The sequence below is a fragment of the Taurulus bubalis genome (assembly GCF_910589615.1).
Source record: "Taurulus bubalis genome assembly, chromosome: 14".
Lineage (NCBI taxonomy): Eukaryota > Metazoa > Chordata > Actinopteri > Perciformes > Cottidae > Taurulus > Taurulus bubalis.
Window position 1 is genome coordinate 8,760,116 of NC_136602.1, and position 26,974 is coordinate 8,787,089.

Sequence of the window (26,974 nt, forward strand, 5' to 3'; positions counted from 1 at the left end):
ACTACATTCCACCTGCTCCTTATTCAGGTCAGGAAGATTAATTTAGTTACAACCAGCAGTTACATGACTGTTGGAACAATAAAGCAAAGATCAATTAGAATTCAGCAAAGCCAGAGGCTCATTTTAAGAACGGAGTTGTTAATGGGGCAACAGACACATCTTCCCTCTTGAGGCTATACAGCCAAAGCGTTTGAATAATTGCAGTGAGCACAATGCATCTGCAAGAGACATTTGATTTAAATGTGCAAATATGACTTATGTTGTCAAGGGAAAATTGAGTCGAGGCGTTCAAGATAATTTCATTTTACCCAGTGTGCAGTGCAACGTGCCTCTGTGCATTTTCAGCGACGGGGTTGTGTGTTTTGTAGGAGTGTGGGTTTTGTGTGTTCATCTCAAATGCAAGCGCACAATTCCGTCGCTGACATCTTTTATTTCTCTCCTCCCCTGTCACACTCTATTCTTCCCATTAAATGGAATTATCAGACTGACCAACTGACAGAGAAATATCTATTAAGTTATCAGATTTACAAAAGCACAGATATATACATTTATATGCACGCATTCTAAGATGCAAACATGAAATCACATAATGTGCATTACATGAGAAGGAGGCCCAAAGCTTCTAATATCTTGAAGAAGAAAAAATTGGTTTGACACTTGTGCAGCACATTAAAACCATCTCTTTACCTTTAAAAATCAGTCTTAACATCTTTCTTTGATTAAATACAGGGCAGCAGCACTGTGTGATGAAAGGACGGATTAAATCAATGTAAATAAACATTTAAAAACGTTTTAATACGTTATGTAGAACCACAATAAAAATAAAACTAGCTTTGTTCAGTTTTGTCAGAAAATACTTTTCATGTTGCTGCTGCTGAACACCTGAGGACAATGATGCAGAATACTCCTGACACACTTAAGAGAAGTATTGCATCTAACACTCTAGCAAACTAATACAAAGCTGAAATCAAACCCCAAATCCAGACAGTTTATTTGAGGTAGGTTACATGATCTGTTTGCGATTTGAAGGTGATGCAACAGCAGCAAGTTTTCTGTGACTGGACAGTGCATACAGAACACAAATACATGTGTTTTGTGTGAATGTGTTTGTGCATGTGCCTGCAGAACTACACGCCTGCATTCATATGTGAAATGCTTGTGTTCATTCATCGTTTTGCAACTGTGGGTCGAACAAACCTGTAGCAATGTTTTGAGCCTGAGCAGCTGATTCTTAAGCGAGGTGCAGTCCTGAGTCATGTGCTTGAGTGTGAGTTCATCCAGCATTGACTTGTAGCCAACCTGCCTCTCTTCAGATGGGACCGGCTGTGAAGAGAATCTTGAAGCCTTGAGACCATCGTAGTGCTGCACAACATGGGCCCTGAGAAAGAAACAAAAAGAGAGAAACAGTCACAGAGAGTCAGGCAGACAGAGGAACAGATAGACGTTAGCTTTGAGTTTTTACTTTTTACATTTCTGCTTTTTACTTCTTCTCTAGCAACATGTATTAGTCTTTCAGGCTTAAACAACCTGCTATCATTGTAGAAGTGGTCGGGTCCACTCCAGCGATGGTGTCTACGCCTCTGCCCCTGCCGACCAGCCCTCTCCGAGCGCTCAAAGTGGGACATCCTGTCAGCGTCTGTATGGGAAGAATTTAGCACACCGTTAGTCAGAGTTACAGAGTTAATAACTTTGGGCATGTGAGAGATAAAAGATTGTATACACTGTGCTATCTGACCTGAAATGTATTTAAAAAAATGTGTTTGGGGATGCTGTAGATGCAAAGTTTAAGAAAATATTTTTCTGCTGTTATTTGTTGAAGAGAAAGTACATGTTTGTGGGTAAAGACAAACAGTATTCTGCAAAAGATAGAATTTGTTTTTCTCTGCCAGTTTCTGTCTATTAATACCACTACACACACACAAACAAAAAATGCAAGATTGCAAGTCAGTTTTTCATATCTTATGGTGAAGATTGCTCCTGTGTATATTTTAGGTACTCTATTCTAGAATATCGGCATATATATATCATGATCTGATCCACCTCATTCTCCTAACTGTCTCACAAACAAGCACTCTCCTACCCGGTGACAGGCCATTTCATTTTCAAGAAGGTAAGAGGACACAGTATTTGGTGACACTCAATAGCACATAGCTGTGAAATGAACTGTGACCGCAACAAAATTGACAACTAACAGAGCATGACCCCCAGGAAATCAAAAGTACCTTTGACTTTCTATATTCCACATAGCCTTTTGATTGAGAGTAAAGGGAGAAAGAGAAAAAGAAAAAAGGAGAGATCAAGAAATGTTGGAAGGTTCAAAAACTCAATTCAAGCACTGCAGCAGTGGTGGTTAAAATACTTTACTTTACCCTCACATAGCACAGGAGTAGACGGTCTGCTTTATTCTGAAATGTTATATTCCAGGAAACATCAGCGTCCCCAATAACTATTTTTCAGCTCAGAAAAAGTCCACTAAAAAAAGTAATACAACAGAAATATATTCCAACTTGGTAAAAAATAAATAATCCACAAAGGCAGAGAACTTAAGAAAGTGAGTGGAGAGAAATAACTCCTTGCCGAGTCAGTTGGTGAGCAGTTAAAGGGCCAGAGAGGGAAAATCAACTCGGCTCCCACCCTGCCTGCTTTTGTCTTTGTTGACAGCCTTGTTTTTCTGGGAACTCCCTAGGAACTGGAGTTGGGGAGAAATGACTGTGGTGGTGGTGGTATGAGAGCAGCTAAGGTGACTGGTTTGTGTCCAAGCTAGAAAGTCACCAGCTTAGGCTGGTGAGGGAAAGAAGGTGGGTCTGAAAATATGACACGAGGCCTCTTTTCCCCTTCCCTTTTCTTTTTTTTGTTTAACTCCTCTTCTCCCCTTTCCCTTCTTCCTGTTCTGTGGCAGAGTCAGGGTGTCTCTAGAAGGGAGGGATCACCCTTGCCTATCCCGTGTCTCAGGTCCAGCCCTGTGGGCTGGGTCTAACCGGACTCTTCAACCAGTCTCTCTCTCCGACTCTCATGACACAAACTCTGGCCAGGACATAGAGCGCTATAAATATGGCCACTTCCCGAAAAGGAGTAGGAAGGGATGACACTCCAATTCACATTCCTCTGGAGTGAACATTTCTCTCTCTCCCTCCCTCTCTCTCTGTCTCTCTGTTTCATTCTCTCAAAAAAGAAACAGAGCACTGTGACATCAGGGTTGTAAAGCTGCCTCAGTAATGTATACCCAGTTGAAAGTTTATTAGGCACACCTAGCGAAAACAAATGCAGTCTAATACAACAGGCCTGCAAAAGAGTCTACCAAAGTGAAGATTACAATGTTCAGTTGCTGTTGAAGCTGCTTTAGAGAAGTAATAATCAAACTTCATGGTCATTTTGGAGGATGTACTGAGGATAGAGTAGACTAAATATTAGAAATGCCTCTCAGTGTAACAGAATATAATTCAACAGCACAACATTCAACATCCTCCAATAGGACCATAAAGTTAAATCAACACCTCTAAAACATGTTCAAGGTGAACATATGGGACTTGATAAATGTGGAATTTACTGCTGAGCTGTCGCAGTGGATTGCATTTCAAAGTGTACCTAATAAAGTGGCAACTGTGTGGGTATATGTGCATGTGTGTGTGCAATTCTGCCCATCCATATAATTGTATGAGGCACACAAGCATTATATCAACAATTCAACATTAAAATGTGTGCATTAAACATATTATCCAATGTAGTGCTGGCTTCAGGACTGCCAAGATAACTCCACTTCCTATAATTCATTATGGTTCATGACAGATGATTACTTTTCTTTCTCTCTGCCTTTGTCCTCTCATGTATGTGTGACACACACTATCCAATGACTACAGAACGTTGTCAACACTTTAGTATTATTATTATTAGTATGTGTGTTACTAATCTGACCTGATTACCTTTGACACCTACAAATACGCTATTTTATATAAATATATTTACAAAATGGAAATGGGTGACAATAGAGGTTACAATAGATATGGTTTCAAGATAGGAGGGGTTGGTGATACGTGGAATAGTGAGCTAATAAACTAATCATGTAGACACCATACTGCTGTTGTCAAGGCAATCAAATGTGCAGTCTGCTCCTACTAAGCCTATAGATGCACTGTTCGTCTGCTGGCACCATACCCAAGTGTGTCTGCATCTGTTCATATAAACTAGACAGCTGACTGAATGATGCTCCAAGTCAGCCGCCTATCTCTCATTAAAGGCCAGTTGTATGGCAGTGGTGGAGTTGTAATTAAATAACTCTTTAGCAACCACATTTTAAAAGAGGAACAGCACATAATAGACAGCAAGGTGTCCATTCAAACATTTGAATTGATGTAGCAGAGGTAACTATTCACCCTAGGCAATGCAGGATTCAATTTATTCCAGCCATTATACGCCATAAAAGAATATTGCTGGAAATAGAATGTTAAGACCTTGGTAATGCATTAATTTACAACTATGATCGGAACAGTTCTGCTGGAGTTTTCCACTTCGAAGGAAATAATGGAAAACATCCCGCCAATGAGACTGAAGCATTTGTCTTGGCCATGGAATAACCTCACAGATTTAAATCCTGTGCAGGAGCAATTAGTGTGCGTGTGTGTGTGTGTGTGTGTGTGTGCGCGTGTGCGCGTGTGTGCGCTGACCATGCAAGCCATCCTCTTGGAGGTCCACATCAAGCATGAGGTCATCATCGTCCAAGTCTCCACTTCCCGGAGGCTCCAGGTTGTTCAGGATATCCTGAGAACCACAAAATGTTCATGTGACAATCATTTCATTTGAAGGCATTAGATAACATTATAGGTGCATTATAGACCAATTATGGGTGCATTAGAGCCATTATATAATTTTCGTCTCTCGGCAAAAGTGTTTTTGTTCTGCAAGACCAACTGCTGGGATAGAAATGTATGGACCCCAGAGGCCTGACACATGTAACTCTGTGCTGGTTCAGAAAATAAAACAAAAGACATAATACATAAAAGCGCAAATATGCAGATGTAACCTTTTCCTGCAAATAATAAAGCTTTGCAACACATTTTTGAGTCATACATTATTTTGAAATTGTGTGTACATAAACATAAAGCTTATTCCAAAATCACATAAATATGGATTTGACAAATCAGGAACCATCTGTCCTTGGTCTGATCTGCTCTGATAGATATATACACCAACAGTGCCAAAGCAGCTTTCCATCGTTACTATTTTAGCACACAGAGGTTAAATTGATGCTGTAATACTCGTTTAATTCTTAACTGTGAGAATTAGGTGGCTATGAAAATTAACCGCATTTAGACATAACCCATCATTTCATAAAAGGAATGCCATGATGAACTCTAATATGCATGGTGCTTTTAATTGCATTATGACATTTGAACATTCCTTGTTTCGTTATCTATTCGTTAATATCTATTTCAATTCTCTGTAGTTTTGTCATTAACAATAACAATTTATGAAGAGCTATAAATTACATTTTTCTTTGATACCGTTTCACATGATTCTCTTACCTCCAAAAGCTCAGATTATTCCATAAATCAGCAGATAACACAACAGATTTCTGGAAAATATCCCTCATTTGTGAATGATAATGCAGACACCTTTGAAAAGCCAACAAAAACACTTCTCATTCCAGCCTCGGAATATGCAGTGAGTCTAACTGCCGTCTACCGAATAATTCAAAAGCATACCCAAAAGGAAAGGACTGAATCAATAGTTCAAAGCTTTATTTTTTCAAGGCAATTTTGTGCTTTATGAAACTAAATTGACAGGGCTTTGAGAAAAAAGACACAAGCATAAAACGACTCATTATAGGAAATGTGTTGCACGATAACTGGCTGGTATTCAATGTTTCAGACTTAATGAAGAAGGAATAATGAAGAGAAAAGAATAAACAACACACATTTCTGGAGCCATCCAAATACTGTCGACTAAGATATGGGCGGAATCTTTGTTTGTTGATAAATCACCCGTCTCGTCTGTTTTATTCATTCTCACTGCTTTGCCCTCCTCAGATGTATGTCTCTCTTTTCTTCTCCGCCCTACTGCTCTCCTCTCCATTCCCGTATATATTCTCTCTTTTTCAGAAACAGACACTCACACAGTAAATGTTCGCAACATATTGACCTCAATATTGCGATCCTGTGATACGGCACGGAGCTATGAGTACACTCTTCCTCTGCCCCAGACACTTTGACTCTGGATCTTTTCAGCTGCCCAAAAGTTCACCTGTTAAATAGACTCTCTGTACAGTACACCAGCCGCACAACAGCAGCCGTCTCGAGTCTGCCATCAGTGTTTGACAGAAATCACAGCTCAGTGCAAAATCAGACACTTAGGTGTGCAAGTGGAAAAGCACTCAAATGGAAAATGGCCTCTAAAAGACACTATGGGCTGGTGTTGAGAGCTGCAGTGGTTACAATTATATTGTACTATTTTCGTCAGATAGATGACCCCGAAACAGTGTGGACACCGTGTTTAATCACACTTACTAAAACTTAAAACAAAAAAGTAAGTAAATCAAATCACTAATTTCAAAAATTAAATTTGGCCATTTCAGGAGTCCCTATTGCTCACAACATATTGCTAAATTGCCTGTATCATGACTACATCATTATGGTGGGGAATGTAATTTCATAGTCTTGTAATGCATTTAAGATTTCATTCATATTTTTGTATCTTACATTCTTCTCACATACTGGACACACACCATGAGTAAAATGTGGTGCCTTCCTGTTTGGGGACACTTCAACAGTGGACATGAGGAGCCAGTGAGTGAACAACCAACCCACTCCACCACTTGAGCTACAGCCACCCTGTATCCAAACATCCCATTACCCCATAATGTGTTGATAACCACTCAATATATTATTTTTACACGCCTTTCATTGACTGTCTTTGTTGTCAGCGCAGCTCCAGAGGTTTGAGAGCAAACCCTCCCTATGGAAAAGAACCTGAAATCACAGAACAGAAAACACTCCGAAGCAATATCCAGTGAGGCCTGTGCATTTTCAATATTTTGTTCTGATGATGTGTTGCTACGCAAAATCACTTCATGTTACAAGAACGCTACACTCTGACCGCTTCCATAGAGTGTGTAAAACTAATGTTATTAATGAATTCAAGTCAACGTATGAGTTGTGGACCCTCGACTGCAAAGTCAATATCTGTTATGCACGGCTATCAAAATGCATCTCAACAGCAGCTTTGAGTCAATTAAGTTGTAGCTGGTGAGCTTGCTCTCACTAAAGGAATAATAATTTGACTTGTCGGAGAACATGAATTTGACACATGACATGCATATTTTCTATCTATCTTGGACTGGTTGTCCAAAAAACCCTGCAGCATGAGCAGCATTCAGAATCGGAACAGCTGAGGGAATGTCCGATCCCACCGCATCAGATGAATCTTCCAACAAACACAGCTGGATCAAACACAGATTCAAACCGTCAAAATCACTGGGAAAGTTCTGAGGCTGAACTTCTCCCTCTTTGACAGTTTGCCCTCGAATGACCCGAGTGTCTGCACAGCAGACGTGTGGGGCAAATTAAAAGCTCATTACAGGTACCTTGATTCTACTCGTCGCTTTCTTTCAAAGTATCTTTTTCGGGATCTCTGGTAGAGGTTTGGTATTTGTGGGCTGAATGTAAATTAGCATCATGATGACACACAATGAGCCAAAGAATGCAGCCGATTTTCTGTTCAAACAACTTGAATAAAATACACAAACTTCAGCGTTACATGAAGTGTTTCAAATCAATAAGTGCTGAAGAGAAGTGTTCAGACTCTTCACAGATGTCTCTGACTTTCTCTTCTCTTTTGTCTCACAAGAAGCAAGCCGCTCTTTTCAACCCAGTACCTTCCTATTAGTTTGTAATGGAATCACAGTTGAGCTCCTCTATCAGAGACGAGGGCTAGAAATCAACATCAAACATTTTTTTCTCCAGGATCATTAGTTTTCTGAAGGTCAACTACATAATAAATAATAATAATAATAAATAATGTTCTGATATATACAGAAATACTACGTGATTGCGTATGCAGTTTTGCTGTGCGCGCGCGCGTGCGTGTGCGTGTGTGTGTGTGTGTTATTAGCACCCCTACTTAACAGAATAATTTCTTATACTCCATGACTTGGCACTCGCTGCTGGTTTTGATGGAGGATATGTCCTCTATCCCAATCATTTCCAGATGTCATTGTAATCCATTTATCCGACTCATTTTCAGTTCTTGAACTAAGTTTGTATAAAAATTTAAATAAATGTTAATTTTCTGTCTTACTGAATGTCGTGAACAATTGTTCTGAGGTACGACTGAATAAAACCTTTGTGAGATATGTGAAATGTAGAATAATCCTGTTCCCCCACTGTCAAAGTTGTATTGGTCTGACATTGACAATTGGTCGTTTGAGAAACGAATGAGTGGTGGGACATCCAATGAATGAATCCAAATGATGGGTTCATAAAGAAATTTAAATATGAAAAAAATAATCTATTTTTGCATTGATTCTTGTATCATTCTCTTTCCTTTATAGATAGTGATACAGTTTTACACTAAAAACCTTCCAAGAAACAAACTGCTTTTTTGTGTTTTCAATTTCATAGCACAAGACATGCTTTCCAGTTTTACAGCCTGTTGTGACCTTTTGGGAGAGTGTTGCCTCAGTGTTCGTGCAGAGTAATACTGAAGTGTTTGAAATGTTCCTTATTTATATCATGGAAATTGTAAACCAAAGTTGCCAGTGGGCGAAATGCTCCCTCAACAAGAGAACGATGTTTGTCTTTGACACTTGCACTACTGCCCGTTCAAATCAAAAGAAAAGAAATGGATTTGTATGCATTTATTTTTTCCGCCGTACCAAAAGTCGCATCATGCCGTGACCCGTGTACCATTACGGTTACACCCCTAATAGAAACATACTGCTACCAATGACAATATACTTTTATATTAACACGGTGTTTCTGTCGTGTTATACGATGCACAGGCAAACTTTTAGAGAAGGAAACAGAAGCAGTGCAGAGGAGGCACACTTGAGGCAAATTGTTTGATGAGTGATGGCAGCTGCAGAATGAAGCTAAATAGAGTTAGGTAATCCTCAAATCAGTCTTCATGTTTTTCACATTTAGTTTGGCGCTCAATATGTGTGTATTGTTGAGGAAATGACAAAGACGTGCCGACTGTGCCATAGTGTGTGTGTGTGTGTGTGTGTGTGTGTGTGTGTGTATATATATATATACACACACACACACACACACACACACACACACTTTCGAAATAAAACAGACTAGGTCAACACACGAGTCCTGTTGCACTCAATCCCAAACAAGCACAACCCTCATGTTTATGTGCCGTTTCCCATTGTTTACCCATTCTTTACACATTGTTTACCCATTCTTTACACATTGTTTACCCATTCTTTACACATTGTTTACCCATTCTTTACACATTTACCCATTGCACTGTTTTATAAGATGAGTGCAGTTTGAATAGGGTCTGTTTTTAAGATGTAGTTACTGTTATTAACAATATGAGTAGTTTCATTTTGTTCTTTATTGCTTTATATAATATATGATGTATATGTCTTAATTTGAATATAATGATGACTGCCTTTGGAGAGTGTTGGGAGATATTGGGACCTTTATGCTTTGTACATTTGATTGATCTTGTATTTGTATATTGCTTTAGACATCTGATGTAAAAACTGATCAAAATCTTTCAATGCGTCGTTCTCCCGAACAAACACGGAAATAATTCAAACTTAAATCTTTGATTTTTTTTGTAGATCAAATCCTAAAATAGAGAAGAAAACATTGCTCACCCGGTATCCTACTAAGCTGAAGTGCTAGAGCTGTAGAATATCAAACTATATTATAAAAATGCATCAGTACTTTCAAATATGTGCAAAAATCTTTTTAGAAAGTGAGCTTTTGGTCAGAGACCTTATTCAAGGCAAGAACAGGTAGCAAGTGGATGGAGCAGTACAAAACCATTTCATTCACCTTAATGCAGAACACTTGTGTCAATTAGTGAAACTTGTGTGGCTAAGCATCAAGGTAAGTGTAGTCCTGTGTATTATGGACTACAAGTTAAAGACTAATCAAGTATAAAATTAAACTTTATTTTGACATTACACTCATTAAGTCTTCTCGTTTATAACAGTTAAGCAGCAACAAACTAGAACAAATGTTATGGTAAAACATTAGACAGATGCACTGTGTCATGGCAAATTATGTAACTGCAAGTAAAATATAGTCAATAATCTCAATATATTTAATCAACCAACTCTTGTCTGTGAAAAGTGGTTCTGCTTCCATGTTACGAATCAGCTAATATATTATTGCCTTCATCTCTCACAAGGGATCAATAAGCAGCCAATGTAAGATGTATAATATGTGGGGGCCAGTTGAGAGACAAAGTGGTTTTAAAAAGCAGCATGTAGGAAAATAATAGTCACGACTGTGGTCGGAAAATACAGGGAGTCATAATGGATAATGATGGGAACAGGCTGTAATTTTTGGAATGACTCAGACAGCAATTGCCACAAGTTGTGTGTGATGGTTTCTGCTGAAAGCATCGAACGCTTCAAAACAGGTTCACAAACAACACTGTTTATCTTAAAAGGGCTGCTGCTGTCAATTTAAAACCAAGACAAACAAAAGCAGGTGAGCTATTAAGCCTCATTAATGCAACAGCATAGCCGGTTTACTGGCAGCATGTCCCATAAATGGCTCAGCACTCTGCAGGCAAAAGGCTTAAGTACCTCACTCATTTAAACACTAATTAATTGACCTGTCTCAACCTAGCAAAAAAACAACAACAAAAAGACTAAAATTAGAGGCAAAATAAACAAATCAGGGATAAGAGACAGCGGTAACTCTGTGGCTTTGAGGAAGACAGGGAGAACTAGAGGATTAGGCTATCCAAGAGCAGAAGGGATAAAAACTGACAGAATTATCAAATGCAAAAGGGAAAACATTCAGCCGTTTTCCATGGAAGGTTTCATGCCGCGTGGAGGGACACTGGGCTAGAATTCAAAAGGAAATGTAGTACTTCTAATTACATAAACTTCAAGACACTTACAGTAAAACTTAGTTAAACGAAATCTCAAAGTTACCTAACTGTTTAAATGTGACTACAGCTTGAGGTCATGTAAAGATGAAACCTGGACCTGATGACACATGGTGATGCTGATGTAAAGCAATACAATATAATAACCCTGCAATGCATACAACATTGTTATATATATTGTTAATGTGGTTGATGGACATCTAGTAGAGATGTGTTGATTCTAGTTATGTTGCATTAAACTTATATCCTAATATCTGCTAACTGAGAGGCAAATATAGAGGGGAGACAAAGGATTAGCTGGATAAAGCAGTCTGATAGCACAACAAAAACATATCAAAAGCTTCACAAAGGTTATATGTATTGAACTGGATTGTAGTTAACTGCACAGGTGTTGCTATTATTGTGTCCACCCCTATGTACATACCAGAAAGCATCTATCCTACTTCTCCAGCTTCAGCTTTTCCCCATACCCTATGCATCTATGATTGTGCGAATCCTCCAAAATACTTCAACCATTGAAATATAGATTGTGCCCAGGTCTACTGATGCTGTTGCACTGCATGATAAATTGCGCTGAGGCCTGGGATACATTAACAGTCACTGAGAAGTGGCCCCTCTGTTTCATAATGCCAATTTTGTAAAGCCGGGTACAGTACCGAGCTGCACGGTGCATCATGGGAATGTTATTATGAGCTCAGGTAGCCCACTCCTTGACTCTGCACAGAGGCATAAGAATGCAGATGGAGCCATATATAGCCAGAAAAATACTGGGACACACGAACCAGGAGCTCGAGCAGGCACACACACGTTGGGCGTCTTAAGGATGCACAGTGCCTCCAAGTGGACTGAGCACGCCACTGCGGCACAGCGAACTAAACCTGCTAGGAGCTGAATATCCAATTAATTCTATAGAAACCAACGCAGGGAGGGTTTTGCTTACACAGTTCCAGTCTTTCTTCAGAGGGTTTATTGTTCTGTTTCCTTTGAGCCATGATTGCATGGCTGGCCTTTTTTAGAAGATTAAACTTGGGCCTAATTACCCTGCATGTATTTTTCTGCAGCATCTAATTCAGAGCAGGAATAGCTTTCCTGGCAAACTATACATTTTGTTAAAACACTACAACAACAAAAAACACATTGATACATTGTTTGATGCCCTAACGTTGTCATTACAGACCACATGGATAACGCAGGGTAAATCTGAAAGAATTAAGAATCAGTTTGGACACAGACACATTTTGACAGGATTCTATTCATGGTTTTCTTTATAGTTTGCTCATTGCTAGGACATATTTACACAGTGAAAAATGGATGAATGAGTAAGAGTGAGACACACAAACGGATGAAAAAAAGGGTGGGATAGAGAGCACTTAGTGCAGCCAATTACAGTAAGTGGGCTCATTTCTTCTAATCAAATACCTCAGTTAAATATATCAAAAGGCCCACTCCCTTTAGCGCTGATCTTCACACATCAGCAATCAGTCGCTACAGTACGTTTCTCCCTTTCTCTTTCAGGTTCTACTCTTTTCCTTTTTAGCTCCCACTCACTCAACAGGCACCATCAGACCTGGCCCTCCTCTTACAGAAAATAAGGACTGATCCTTGCTGCATATGTTCATTAGAGCTATACTGAGAGAGAGCGTTGGTAGCATGCAGCATAAGGTAAAGGAAATGTTACGTTTTTTAGAAAGGTTCCAGACAAGCCACAAAATTACAGTCCTTCATTCCTTGACATATCTGTTGGATGTCGTCGCATTGGTTGAGCAGCGCGAATGATTACTGATGCAATAACAGTCTCCAGTTACACTCGCAGGAGACACACATCCTCCGGTCAATCCCTGTGGCCGTTTCATTCTGGTCGAATAAAACAGCATTGGATGTGGGCTTTACATCTCTCTAATCACCCCCTTTATGCACAATTATTTCAAGTACAAAATTACATGGTAATATGATGTACAATAATAACAGCCTAATCGAGTGCCGACCTGCATCAAAATCAGTAGAAGAGGCTTCTTTCAGGACTGATTCAGATTCTCTCATCCGTATTTGATTATTCTCCAATTATGTAATTCAGCAAAGATTTAAGGAATGTTATCCATAATATTGTGTCAATTTACAGTAAAGTATGAAGATTTAGGTGGACCACGTGATGGTGAAATGCACAAGCTATGGTCATGAGCTATTGTCTCCAGTCTGTTATGACGGAATGACGGACTATTACATTTTTCCTTTTCAAAACATCAAACAAGTCTACCCCATGATGACAGTTCAACTAATCCGCCCCCCCCCCCCCCACACACACACACACACACACACACACACACACACACACACACACACACACACACACACACACACACACACACACACACACACACACGGCTTTCTCCTCCTTTTCATATTGCTTTGGTAGTTGCTAGAGAACATTTTCAGTGACTCAAAGTTTGTCTCTACATCACATGGTAAAAGTAGTACACACATAAAGCTTATTATATCATTTCTAATCCAGCTCATTTTAAGCTCTTTATGCATTCCTGAGAGCAGGTGCCGTGGTACAGGAATACAGAGAACCAAAGTGAAGGCCAGCGATGCTATTAACATGCAGTTGGGGGCCAGGTCAGCGTTCCTCTCAGGGAGAGAGAGGCCCTGGCATGAAGCCGGCAGTGAGAGTCGGCAGAAACCTCTAGACAGTTTTGCTTTCCTTTTCAGTCTTTGTTCTGCCCGTTTAATCCCTAATTATAGAAGGAATGAGGAATTATTTAAAAGTGAAACTGCTTAATGGACTAAACCACAGAGTGTGTGTGTCGTGCTAAAAAGGCCTGTAGTTGTAACCTGGTCTACAAGGACAGTATACATATGCGGCTGATAGTGGCCCTTAAGTATATTAGCTGAACAAAGTCAACCCCCTACTAAATGAAGCTGAGCTTAATGACATAACAAATAAGACCTGCATTACTGGACACAGCATGACAAACACTTTGACCAACTTTAAAAAAAGTTAAACTTTTCTAATCACATAACAAAGAGAAGGATGCTATGATTGCATAATAATGCATAGTTGTATTATTTACGGATAAAAATACATTAAATTCACATGTAATAGGATAATAGTGGTACAACAGGGCATGCAAACATAAGCTTTATCACACCCATGTCATTAATTTAGAGTAAAATATATTTATATATGTGATTGAGGGAAATCTAGTTTTGGCTCCTGAAGCTAACAATAAGTACATTATGTATATTACAGGCCAACATTTTTAGTCTTTTGAGCTAATGTTTTTATGCTTGAATTATTGTACGCAGCGCCCATGGAAATAATAATAACGTTATGTATACAGCACCAAGTAAAAGCAGGATAAAAGGCAACGCAATGACAAAAAGTCAAACAGCGAGGCCGACCAAGAGCAAGACCCAGGCAGGTCGTTCCAAAGCAAATGGACCCTGATGGCAAAAGCACGGCCCTTTAGTTTTAAGCTCGACTTTGGAACAGCTAGAAGGCCTCACTTGAGGATCTAAGACTCGTATTGGGTCAACATTTCTGCAATGTAGCTGAGAGGCCAGACACAGACTTGCTTTAAAAGTAATCAGTAATATCTTGATATCAATCCTAAAATGAAGAGGTAGCCAATGCAGAGAAGACAGGATTAGTGTGAAGTGATGTCAGTGAGGAGCCTCGCTGCTGTATTATGCAAGTTGGAGGCATTGGTTTGTTCCAAAAAGTCATCATAATATGTATCAGACCACTCCTAATTAAGTATTTTACCATCTTTTATGTAAATTAACTAAGTATTTGACCATCTTTTCTAAACCTAACTAAGTATTTAATCATCTTTTATTAAGGTGGCATACCCTTCACATGTCTGTCAACGCTCTCAGTCACACAAGCCTAGTATTTGCCAACTAGCAATCAATTTCAGAAGTTTTAAGCCTTTGTAACCCTATTATCGCTAAAAGGTTTTGGCTGCTCTCTATCCCTCTCCCTTGGGGAAATATGCAACAGAGCAATCCATCAGTAGGCATTAAGCAAGAAAGAGTGGAGAGTATGGGGGGCTTGTTGGCATAACTGACAACAAGAGTGCTTACTTTCTTATCAGTTTAGAAATTAACAAATTAGATATTTTACTTCAAAACATATATCACAGCTTAAACTTATAATTGATTTAAACACCTCACGTCAATTAGTCAAGACAATGGCAAGAAAGACCGGATTTTAGGACTCACCAATTAACAAAGGTTATGCTTCTGTACACATGTCACAGTTGAATAAAAGTTGGAATCTAGGACTCACTATGCTGTTGAGCTCTGAATCCTCATAGCTGTCACAGAGATGTGTCCGAGGCCCCCCAAGAGGCTCAAGACCATCCTCATCCCACATGTAGGTTCCACCAGAGCTGTTGGAGGGGGACATCTCCACAGACGAAGCCTGAAGGACATCACTCTGCTCTGGAGACAACCCCAGTGGTCCCTGGGAGTCCTGCATAGGGCTGTCTTCTGTATGCCCTGCTGAATATATATATATAAATGCTGTGCTGAACAACTGAAACAAATGTAACACACATTTTTACAAGAATCTCCTTTAAAATCTTTTTTTTACCTGCCAGATCCATAGAGTCCCAGTCAAGGGTCTCAATGAGAAAGCTGTGTAAGCGGGTTTGAGTAGTGCTGGCAGCTTGTCTGTTGTCAGGCAGGTCTCCATCATTTAACACGTCTCCCACATTGTCAAAGTCATCAAGAAACTCTTCACTGGTGTCGCCTCTGTCTAGAGATGATGCAGAAGATAAGGACATGTCCTCCAAAGTCTCGATTGCTGTCTGGCCAGAGATCTTCCTAAGCCCACCACTCTCTCCTCCTTTTCCTGCTCCAGAGCTTCCATCACTGTCACTCTGTGAGTCTGCTTTGTCACCCTCACCAGTCCGCTCGCTGTCTATTGCTATCCCTAATAGACCTGCACATTCAGGGGCAGCTGAAGGTCTGACATCCCCCTTGACCCTTCCTGGAAAAAGATTATTCTGCTGCTTGGCCTGCCCAGATCGAGCCAGCCTGAAGCCCAAAGCCCCCCCACTGCCCAATGATTTGGTCAGGACAGAAATGGGGAGCAGTGGCTTCCTCAAAGCGTTGGGTGTGTTGGGTGCTGGAGGGATCGAGAGGGTGGGCAGAGAGGAGGCAGCTGAAGGCGGTCTACTGTACTGAAGTCCTCCACCAAGACTTCCTGAACATCCAAGGCTGCCATTCAGCCCTCCAAGTCCTAAACCCACTCTACCATTGCTCAGCTGAGGGGGTTTGAGGTAACTACTCCGAGGAGGCCGGAGCTGAGTATTTGCAAGAGGCTTGGCTAGCTCCACAGCCCGGTTAAAAGAGAAGGACCGTATCATAGGCAGGCTGGTGGGCGAGGGAATCTGCTTAAAGTGAGTAAAACTGTTCGACCGCACCATGTTGTCCTGTGCCAAGGTCTTGAGGCTGTCACTGGACTGGGACAGGCTGTCTTGAGAGCTACTTCTGGGAGAGCTGGATTCAAACCTTGGCCGCACAAGGCGGGACTCTGACCCTGCTCGAGCAGGAATGCTCAAGCCGTTATGGCCCATTTTAGGACCTCCGTTCACTGTGCTTTGGCCTACCTTGGTCCCTACTTTGGGACTCATCTTTAAGGATTGCCTAGGGATGGCTTTGGGACTGGAGACGGCCACCATCAAAGCACCTGACCTCCGCATCTTGGGTGTCGCCGGAGAGCCATTCTTTACCTCCTTTGCCAATGAGGGAAGCTGTGTCTGAGCCTTGTCTTCAACTCCATCTCCAGGGCTGGCTGGGGTGGTGGGGTTCGAGGGGGTCGTCCCCTCATCTCTCTTCCATTTCAGTGAAAAAGGAGAGGCACGGATCACACCATTTGGGCGTGTTCCCGGGGGAGTGGTCTTACCATCCTGGGTAGGGTTGGTTGGCTGTGTGGAACCATTGGTCAAAGTGCTAGCACCACCAGTTGAGGAGCGTCCACCGAATTTAGGCAGTCTAGATACCATGGCAGATTTGGTGGGGGATTTTTCTTCCATTGGATGCCAAAAAAGGCATGGAGGAACATGGAATCCCACTCAACTGGGGAAAAAATACAAAAAAGAAGATTAGATTTAAGTGTCCATGAATTGACTTGGGACACACTGACAAGCAGCTATACATCTTACTTCAAGTAGTTAACATAGTCCCTTTGATGATAAAAAAAACACTACTATGAAAAGTTCCATTACAGGTTGAGTGAAAGAAGAAACTAAAATGTAATTGACTGCAGATGCAGTCAGACACACATGTGTGAAGGTATGCCCTTATCTGTAATGTTTTTATATCCGTAAAGAGAAGCAGTAATACTACAAAAGTGCATCCTGTTCACGTCCTGCAGTGGTTGCATGTCGCTCTCCTTAAAAGACCGCTGACTGTGAGGAGCATTAGGGATAAATCTGGCAAGCTTACAGGGTGACTTGAGACTTTGTCACAGAAAGTCTGGCATGATGCTTTCACGTGGTAATGTGAGAGACATAATGGCCATTTCAAGCGTCTGTCTTAATGCAACAAATTTTAATCCCACAGGATACATTTTATGTCTCTTTGTTCAACAATGTGAGCAATGTAACCCTAACCCTAACCCTAACCCAGTACTTGAGTAGACGGCAAAACTGTATGAAAACTGTATAGTGAGCTTGTTGTGATTCGGTTGAAATCATGTAATTGTTACATAAAATCTCCTCAAACTTAGAGGGTAAATAAAAGGAAGACTTTCACACATGACATGACCTGTAGCTGGCACTGGTTTTGGAGGATATGGCGCCAACAAACCTGGCCAACAAAAGAATGGGCTAACAGACAAGGCCTGGGGGACAAGGAGAAACCAGAGCTCGGAAGGTGGCCAGCACTATGAATAGTGAATGGAGGACGTACAGCATGTGAAGCCAATAGGGGAGAACACAGGGCCGTTTCCTGCTAGTGTTTGTTAAATTCATTTAGTTCCAATCAGCCATGTGACAAGTGTACATGTGTTGGTGGGGCACCTGCGTGTAACATCCATCTGGCGAGTGCTGCAAGATTATGAATAGGAAAGTTACTGAGATCCAGATGGCTGTTGTGGTTAGCAGAAAGTGATCCATCTGCATGAGAGAGCAAAGCAGTTCGTAAAAAGTGTCAACTTCCCCCCCCCCCCCCCCCGGTGGAAAATAAATGATTGTTGCATCAAACAATGTTAATATTCAAATACTAATTAACTTTTAAGTATTGGATGTTGCTCATCCACAGTAGATCAATCAGTTTCTCACATATGAGTGAATCCTCGAACAAACTGGCACAAAGACACGAAGGCAGATACTGAAACAGAAATCCACTCCATTTTTTTAAGGGGTGGGGGAGGGGTGCTACAATGTGGGTCTCCTAATCTGGGAAAAAACGCCACGCTGCCCCACATTCCCATGCACAGACACACGTGTCTACAATCAAACAGACACACTCGCCACTGGCATAGAAGTCTGGCTATGGCACCATCCTAATCCGTCTCATAAACATACATGGGCGCACACACTAAAACACACAGTTACACACAAAATCAGGTCAGCGCGTGCAGGCAGGGCAACCAAAGCCTCTTTGCCCTGGGGAGGAGGCGTTGGGGGGGTTAGCGATTCAATTAGGGTTTTTTGCTGCTGTGAATGACCTCAGAACCTCTCAAGTTTCATTCACATCCAGCGTGGCAGATCCACACACTGCTGTGGCAAATGATTATTCATCTGGGTCATCTCACTCATCATGCAGCCACTGGACTAGATGTCCGTCTGCAGTGCTGGTGTTTTCTTTGATGTTTCTTGACCTATGTCACCATAAAGAAATCCACAGCTTCAATTCTTGTCATATAATAGTTTTGTTGATAGTATTGCGCTGCTGCATATTTAGAGGTGCAATTGATGAAAAGTAAAAGTAAAAAAATTGCCACGTACATAAATCTGTGCACTTTTAGGAAATTATTATTTAAAACAAATCTGTATATATGTTGTCAAAGAACCAGAAAAATAGTAAGAATCTGGCCACATTACAGTAAATGGCTGGTTGTATTACTCGGTGCAAGCGACACAACATGGTTAGTACCCGGCCCTATTTCCTTATACTCACATAAAGACACAGGTCAGCTCAAGAGGACCACAAATAAACAACAACAGTCTAACTGACTGACACACATTCAGAGGTAGGGCACTAAACCGTGCAGGCCATCTGTCAAACGGTCATATCTGAAGGCCAGCGCCCCCTCCCCCCAGAGTACTGTCCTGTAAATAAATATCCCAGAGCTTCACTGGGATGTAGTAAATGGTTAGCACTAAACCCATATCAACCGAGGCAAACAATGTGTTTGTTTATGATTCTACACTGCATTTTAAGCAAATCTTTCAATTGAAATCTTGACAGTGTGAAGAGATAAATAATGTAAAGAAAACAGTCCAGGGAGGCACAGTTCAACTGAAGTAAGCGTTATAATCATACCTCTATATGGTGAAAACATAATGTTACAGTCAAAACAAATGATGTACACTACACTGAGAGGCAGTCTAACAAGCCTAAGCTGTTGGTATTTTTTAAGCCGATTCGACATTGAGACCTACAGAGATAGTGTAAATAATTAACTTTATCTTTGTTTTCTTGTTCTTCATTGCACTGAAAAGCCCAAAAAAGTTGTATCTCGATTTCCCAAAACCTGAATGTTTTATAGATTGCGTCTGCTTCCTAGAACTGATGAAGAGCCGAGATGAACATCCAATATCACCCGGTGCTTGTATGGTTTTGCCATTGTTTTACTCCCTATCAAGGGAGACTAAGAATACACAGCAGAGGGAGTAAAATGGATCACAAAGAGAAGAGGAATGTGAGATGCAGATAGATACTGTTAAATAGAATTAGAAATGAAGAGACTGTGAGACAAGAGCTCAGGCAGGCTTCTCCCACAGAGAGATCTCCTGCTAGATCTGCAGTGATCCCTCTGTGACACGAGCAGGACGGTGAGATGATATCTTTTCTTATCCTCTGTCGGCCAGGGAATGGGAGCTTTCTGTCTGTCTGCCAGTGAGGCTATTTGGCCTTACTTCATTTCCGACTCAGAGGACAGCCAGACAGAATGCAACTGGCAGAGATGCAGGAAGGCTAAAAAATTTGATTCTGCAAGAATAAGGATGTGTATTACTCCTCTGGCAAAGCTTTCACTTTTGAACTGCACACACGCTACAAAGATGCATTCTTCCAGAGTAACAGGATGGATGCAGATAGGATGCGACAGGCCGAGAGCTATGATCTATTGGGTCATTGGGGCTTCGCATGAATGGATGTGCTCTACTACACACAGTAAATCCCCTATTCTGCTGTGTATCCCCACCGCCGATCTGACCCCAACTCCCAACGCTCATAGTTCTCAATCATTACAACGTCTCAGCACCGTCTCTCAAGAGCAGAACATCATGCTTCATCCATCTTTTCTCTCTTCACTCTCCTTCATTCAATTTTGAAAGATTGAGAAGGGGAGAATTTGATTAGACTTTATTCAGACTGTGGTAACCCCAGAGAAGGATCCAGAGTCAGGGATGCCATTTTTTGTTTGTTTAAAGCAAACCTCTCTTTTTTTTGAATTTTGGAAAGAAAACATTAGACAATATCTGAAACTGAAATCAAAACTTGATGTGATGGGTAAAACTTGAGTTTGTTATTCTCTGTTATTATCTTTCTGGCCATCTTTGTAAATATGTCTTTCAATCATTTATATGGATCCTAGGTATATAAGCCCTGTCTGATGAGCCCAGGTTGTCACCCAGCTGGCTCCACACGTATACAAGATAGAAGGGCCACCCAGATGCACACATGACCACTATCTAGCTGTTTCCTTCTTGTCCGTGAAGACTACCAACAAATCAAGGGTTTGTTTTGACCAATCAAAGCACAGATCAATGTTTTTAAAGAAAACATGTAGGCCTGATGAGATCTAATTCAAAGTATCTGATCTAAGAATGGATGAAGGCTTTAAAAAACATAACCGGACAACAAACATATGTACAAAATGACTTTCCCACCTCCTACTGAATCTAAACCAAAGTGCAACTTCTCATTTCCATATATTGACGGGGTCCAGTGTCCCAGTGGAGTAATAACCAGACCCGTCGTCTGGACAGAGTAGAAGTAGTGGGCCATAGCTGTGTCCCTGAAGAGATTAACAGAGTGCCATTAGAGCAGGCTAATAGTATGAGACAGGGATGAAAGTAACACTGACGCTAGGCTAATGTGTATCGAGTGAAAGCAATACTGGTCTGGGCTGCCCTGATGCTCCGTGATGCTAATCCAATGAGACAGCAGAGACGGTTTGGTAATGCTGGAACTGACTGTGGTAGTTCAAATGGATGAGACCAACAGAGTGTTGTTGAGTGAGTCCAGAGAAGTGGAGAAAGACAGTTAAGGTATGGCAACACGCTACATTAAGAACTACAGTATGTACTCATTGAATGTTGCAGTATACTGGACGAGCACAGTGACACACAGACACAACGTGGAGTGACTTCTTTTTGCTCTTAATGCACCACAGAAAAGTAGATTAGAAAACATTACCTTAACCCAGTGAATGTATGGACTAGTCCAATCAGCTTCATCCCAGAGTCAGAGCTACACCCTGCCATGTCACTCTGCACTCTGTTTCCTCCATCTTCTGAACTGAAAGGAAGGTAGCACTCAGAGGAAAGAGAGCAGGAACAGGAAGACACTCCTCAGAGGTCGGTCTGTCTGCCGCCTGGCTCTCTCCTTGCATGTGTGCCGATGTGTGTGCCTGTGTGTGTGCGTGTGTGTGTGTGTGTGTGTGTAAGTAAGTAAGTATAATGTGACGTGTGTGGTGTGTGGTGTGTGGTGATTGGTGTGTGGGTGGAGAGAACAGAGACTTTATGGGTGCGTTTAATATTTGATAGGGGATCTTTTAGGAGCCCCACCCAGTGTGCTGCAAGTGGGAGAGGAGCAGTGAGGAGAAATTATGTTTTGAGGAAAACACACCAAAATTATAAGAAAAAAAAACAAATTACAAAGACTAATTTCCAGTACAACAAAAGATTATCTGTAGCAGGAAACAATCTGATCAGTTAATCACAATATGGTACAAAGTCTAAAGACTAAAGCCACTTAATTCTCGCAGCTCAAGAAGTTTTACCAACGAGCTAAAGTAGCATTTTTCAGTGTGCATGCTGCAGCCAATTGTCATGAGGATCACCAGAGGGGATAATATAGGAAAACCGACCCTGACTGGCACTTGGCTGCACATGAAAAGTCACTCCAGCAAAGACAGATTTGTTGTGGTTCTCATAAAGATTCAATGAGAGTTCAATTTCCCCTACTCATTTCATGGTCGACAGCATACTGGTTCCACTCAGTCAACCGTTTTCAGCCGAGTGCCAGCAGTAAAACAATACAAGCATCGCCAGTTCCTCAATATCTCCTGTTTGTCAGCGTGATAAATCACAGCAGGGAGTCTGATCCAACCCACATCAGCAGCAATAAAGTCAAAGGCTAAAACACAGGGTGTCTTCAGCTTTTAAATTGCTTCATGTTAGGCGTCTATCAACAAGCATGAATCAAAGACAGCTGTTAAATATAAACTGCATTTAATTGGTGTTAAAATGAACAATTTTGAGAGTCAATTCTGTACTGAAAACATCTTCCAACAAATTACTTTGAAATGTGGAAGGAAATATGTTGTGTGGTGCTGCATTAATTTAGGATGAATGCACAGAACCAAGATAGTGACAAAGAAACCAGAATGAGTCATACTTGTGACGGTCCTCATCGTCCACCCTGACGCATCCATAAGAATAACGCTGCTACTGCCTTATTAGTTAATTATTTTTGCACTATATTAAAATACAGTGCAGGAAGAGGCAGAAAGCCCACTGGGCTTATTTGAAGCCTCCACCTATATAATATTGTCAGAATCAAATTATCTTCCCCGGTTGAGCAGCTAAGATGTCCACACACTAATCACCTTGACCATTCCTCTCTCAGCTTTATCATTCAGTTAAAAATGGATGTGTAGGGCATGAATGGACAGACGTGCGAGTACCCGTTCTCTCGTCCATATGACCTTCACTTGAACCTCACTCTGAGACGACTGCAGGGCATTTGACAGCTCCTTTTAATTTTTACCTTTTGATTGGCCACAAGGGCTACAGCGTCAATCACTGTCAGCGAGTTCATTACAGTCGTTTATGTAGATGGTAGCCAAAGGCACGGCGGACTGCAGCCCCGAGGCTAACATTTCCTTTTGGAGCATTTCAACTTCACGAAGTCCACACATCACGCAACAGCTGCCAACAATGTTCTAAGTTACGTATAAAACTCTCTCACCTGAACTGACGCCATGGTGTGCAAAGGCAGAGAGACGAACCCAACAAGCCTGTAGCTTATTAATGTGTTATAGCAAGCAGGTTAGCAAAGCCTTTTAGAGGACACCATGGACCCATTGATCCTCTTTCTGACTACCTTTCAAATGTCCAATATTCACTGGGATGCAACTCCTGGTATGATCTGCCATCTCTTGAGTCTCTTTCTACATGTTTGACTTTCTTTACCAACCATCCCTTTCTTCAGCTCTCAACTGCTTCAAGCATGACATGATAGCATCGGATGGTTATTTTGAGCTCATGCTTATGAGTTCTTATGTAAATCGGTTTTGGTTTGGAGGCAAGCAAACTATACAAGTATGTTGAAAGTGGCTGAGAGTTTTTCTAATAGACAATATGAAGTGCAAAATGTCAAAATCAATAATTAAAGCAATAGACTGTTGTAGTCCAAACAATAATGACTATGATCATAATTCAAAGTTTTGTATTTTTGTTCTATAATTGCGCAAAAAGTCTAGGTTTTGACTCAAAATATCCCATGGCGACTAGTAGCACAACAAATAATGCATGTGCGTGCATGGTCATGACAGTGAAGGAACTTCACCCTGTCAGTCTTTGAAAATGGATGTGTGAGACCACTTTAATATATTCTTATCTGCATTAAAGAATTAATAGCAAAACGTCCGATAAACATTCCTTGATGAACTGAATAAAAAAATTAAATCATCTATGAAAACCATCTATTGAAATGCATATTGGCAGCAAACAGGAAGTCATGCTGTTGCGAAAGCATATTCTATGATCTGTTAAGATAAACAGTTAATTTCTCTGTATGATGTTTCATGCTTTCAGATCATAAAGAGTACAGGCACATGCATCGGATTATGCACCGCCACCAGATCCCCTTTAAGGGAAAGATAAATCCTTTATAAGCATGTTTTCTCACATGATTAATGAACAGACCCAGCGACCACACACACACACACACACACACACACACACACACACACACACACACACACACGTAGTGTTATGGCCAGTTCAGCAACCGCCTGCCTTCCCCCCAAAGTTTTCTTTGATAGAAGAACGACATCAACCTCTCTGCTGAATCAACGGCTTTTCTTCACACCGACGTGTGGGTGAAACATCTCTAGCTTATAAACCTACTGTTATACTGCAAAACACAGAACTGTCATTAGAGGTGAGAGGCTTTAGGAGAATGAACCTAATGGCAAGTCCTTTCATGTGAAACACAGCCTAAATTATAAGCTTTTAACAGACCACGTTCCTGGTGGATGTATCCTCTGTGAATGGACAATGCACTTCTCATTCCTCTCTGCCCAACTTCCCTCTTTTCCTGTGCCTCCTTCCTTTCCACTCACCCCATGAAGCTGATTCTCCTAACGAACGCTTCACCCCATCTACATTATTTTCTGAGGCAGCACATGCTTTTACAGTAACTAGCAGACAGTCTCACGTGAGGCCGGGGAGAACAAGGCCTCCTCGTATCAAATAAGGCGCCAGTTCGTGGTTAACATCCATCAAATGTCGTACCTTTGTGTCCCGTTCTTCAATAGGATTGGAGCTATTAAGTCAACTGATGAAACTCGAGGGGGACCTATCCAAAAGAGTGTCTGATACAATAGAGTAACCTTTCTTTTCACCTCAGGAGCCATCTGGGATAAACTGGCAGAATACTCATTGGTGGTGGTTGTGGCCAGATAAACCCTGCTGTGAGCACAGAAAGGCTATTGTGCACAGTGAAGTCCATTCTATGGTGACGACAGATGCTGCAGTTGAGCCTGTCATGCAAACACAGTATTTGAATATACACTTCATGTCTGTGCAAGCAACCCCACAGACATTTAGGACAGCCCTTTTGCCGTTGAACAGGACATGAGGAATGAGTAATGGCCCCCGTTGCCATAGGTGAAATGGAAATTTAGATAATGATATGACGGTACAGGAGTGAGCAAAAAGAGGCGACATGCCCGATAAAACTGGTAGCAAGAGAGAACAAAGACACTAAGACAAGTTTTGTTTGCTGGGCAGCGCTCTGGAAACAAAACATCACGTCTGATAAAAACATCTATTTTGAACAGAGGCATGCATATCGCAGCTGGTCACATACTGTGATTGAGTGTGACTCAGTGTTTGAGCGGAAAGCACAACACAGAACTTTTACCCTCCACACGCAATACTCTCCAGCACAGTAGTTGTCCAATGCCTGATCCCAAGGATATAAAGACTCGATATAATGTCACATGACTCAAAGCCTTAAAGGATTATTGAATGAGATGTAAAGGTTTTAAAGAGAGCAACCCTGGTGCAGCGAGAGGTCAATGCAGAACATTACCTCACGCTAATGAGGCACAGAGGGCCTGGAGGAAGCAGAAGCACATGCTTCTTTTATCTGTCACGTGTGAACACCTATTGAGGCACATACTGAACACACCATGCTTCTGAATCTGCACTCTGCATAGGAGTTCAAGCATCATATGAAGTACAGTCAGGGATTAATGGCAAGACATTAATGTTGATCTGCTTAATAAATATACAAAAGATCATTTTTATCTCGTTATTTCTACTTCAAGGCCATGCACACTCACTTAAAGCTATTGAGAATTCAGCTCAGGTCGATATTAGGCAGAGACAGAAATTGGACGACATCAATCAAGCGCAGTCAGTGTACACGCCCACACACAAGGTTTAACCAGGCCAAGTAAATACACCTGTGTGGATGCACCATGGGTATAAAGCTTAAAATTATGCACATTATTATTATTCTCCAACAAAGCTGATGAATGTTCATGTTATTAATGTTAGCTCATGTGCTTTTCCCATTATGACAAGTCAAAATGTCTGCTGTGAAAGCGGCCTATTCCATTTTGAGGCAAAGACTGTTATGTACATAACGTAAAACACAAAAGTCACACCTAAAAAAGGTCTGACATGTAATAATAACAAACCCACTGAAAAGTCTGAAATGAAAATAGAAAATAACAATAGTTCACTCTATAAGGATCTCCCCCAGAAAGAAATGTTATGAATGAGCCACAAATCTTATCAAAAGTGTGGTATTACACCTTTACTGTATATGCAAGTAGAGCCAGATATTTCAGCAACTGCTCATTGTGTCTTGACAATACATGTCGTCATCGAGCCAATAAAAACACACACCTGCTGATACCACAATGCATTGTGTTCACAACGACTCCTGTGTAAACACACTATGCTCGTACACAGTGAAAACCACTCAACCCATTCTATATCCTGTAATAAGGTTCCTTTCTGTAGAGACGTTGTATGAAACTTACAAACTGATATAATGGAGCAGTTAACCACTGTGCCAAATAAGGAGATTATAAATGTATCACTCTTGATCAAATGTTTTAACAAAAAAGGTTAACATTTCATAGTCAAAGCAACTAAACTCTCTCTATAATTCTCTATATAATATCGAGAATTCTTGACAGCCAGTCTTTCATTTGTATTATTCCAATGGCATTTCCTGATCTTTGAAGGAC

General features: G+C 41.0%; 1 protein-coding gene across 1 annotated transcript in view; it reads right to left on the reverse strand.

The window, feature by feature from the left end:
• ccser2a (coiled-coil serine-rich protein 2a) overlaps positions 1 to 17,120 on the reverse strand; it is a gene marked incomplete at both ends in the record, with an annotated part of 33,823 nt that extends 16,703 nt beyond the window's left edge. The window contains 5 exons of the mRNA XM_079230033.1: positions 1,198 to 1,378; positions 1,528 to 1,636; positions 4,662 to 4,755; positions 15,368 to 15,579; positions 15,674 to 17,120. Of these exons, the coding sequence (XP_079086159.1) occupies positions 1,198 to 1,378; positions 1,528 to 1,636; positions 4,662 to 4,755; positions 15,368 to 15,579; positions 15,674 to 17,120 (2,043 nt within the window). The remainder of the gene's footprint in view (positions 1 to 1,197; positions 1,379 to 1,527; positions 1,637 to 4,661; positions 4,756 to 15,367; positions 15,580 to 15,673) is intronic.
• Between the last annotated feature and the right edge of the window lie 9,854 nt (positions 17,121 to 26,974).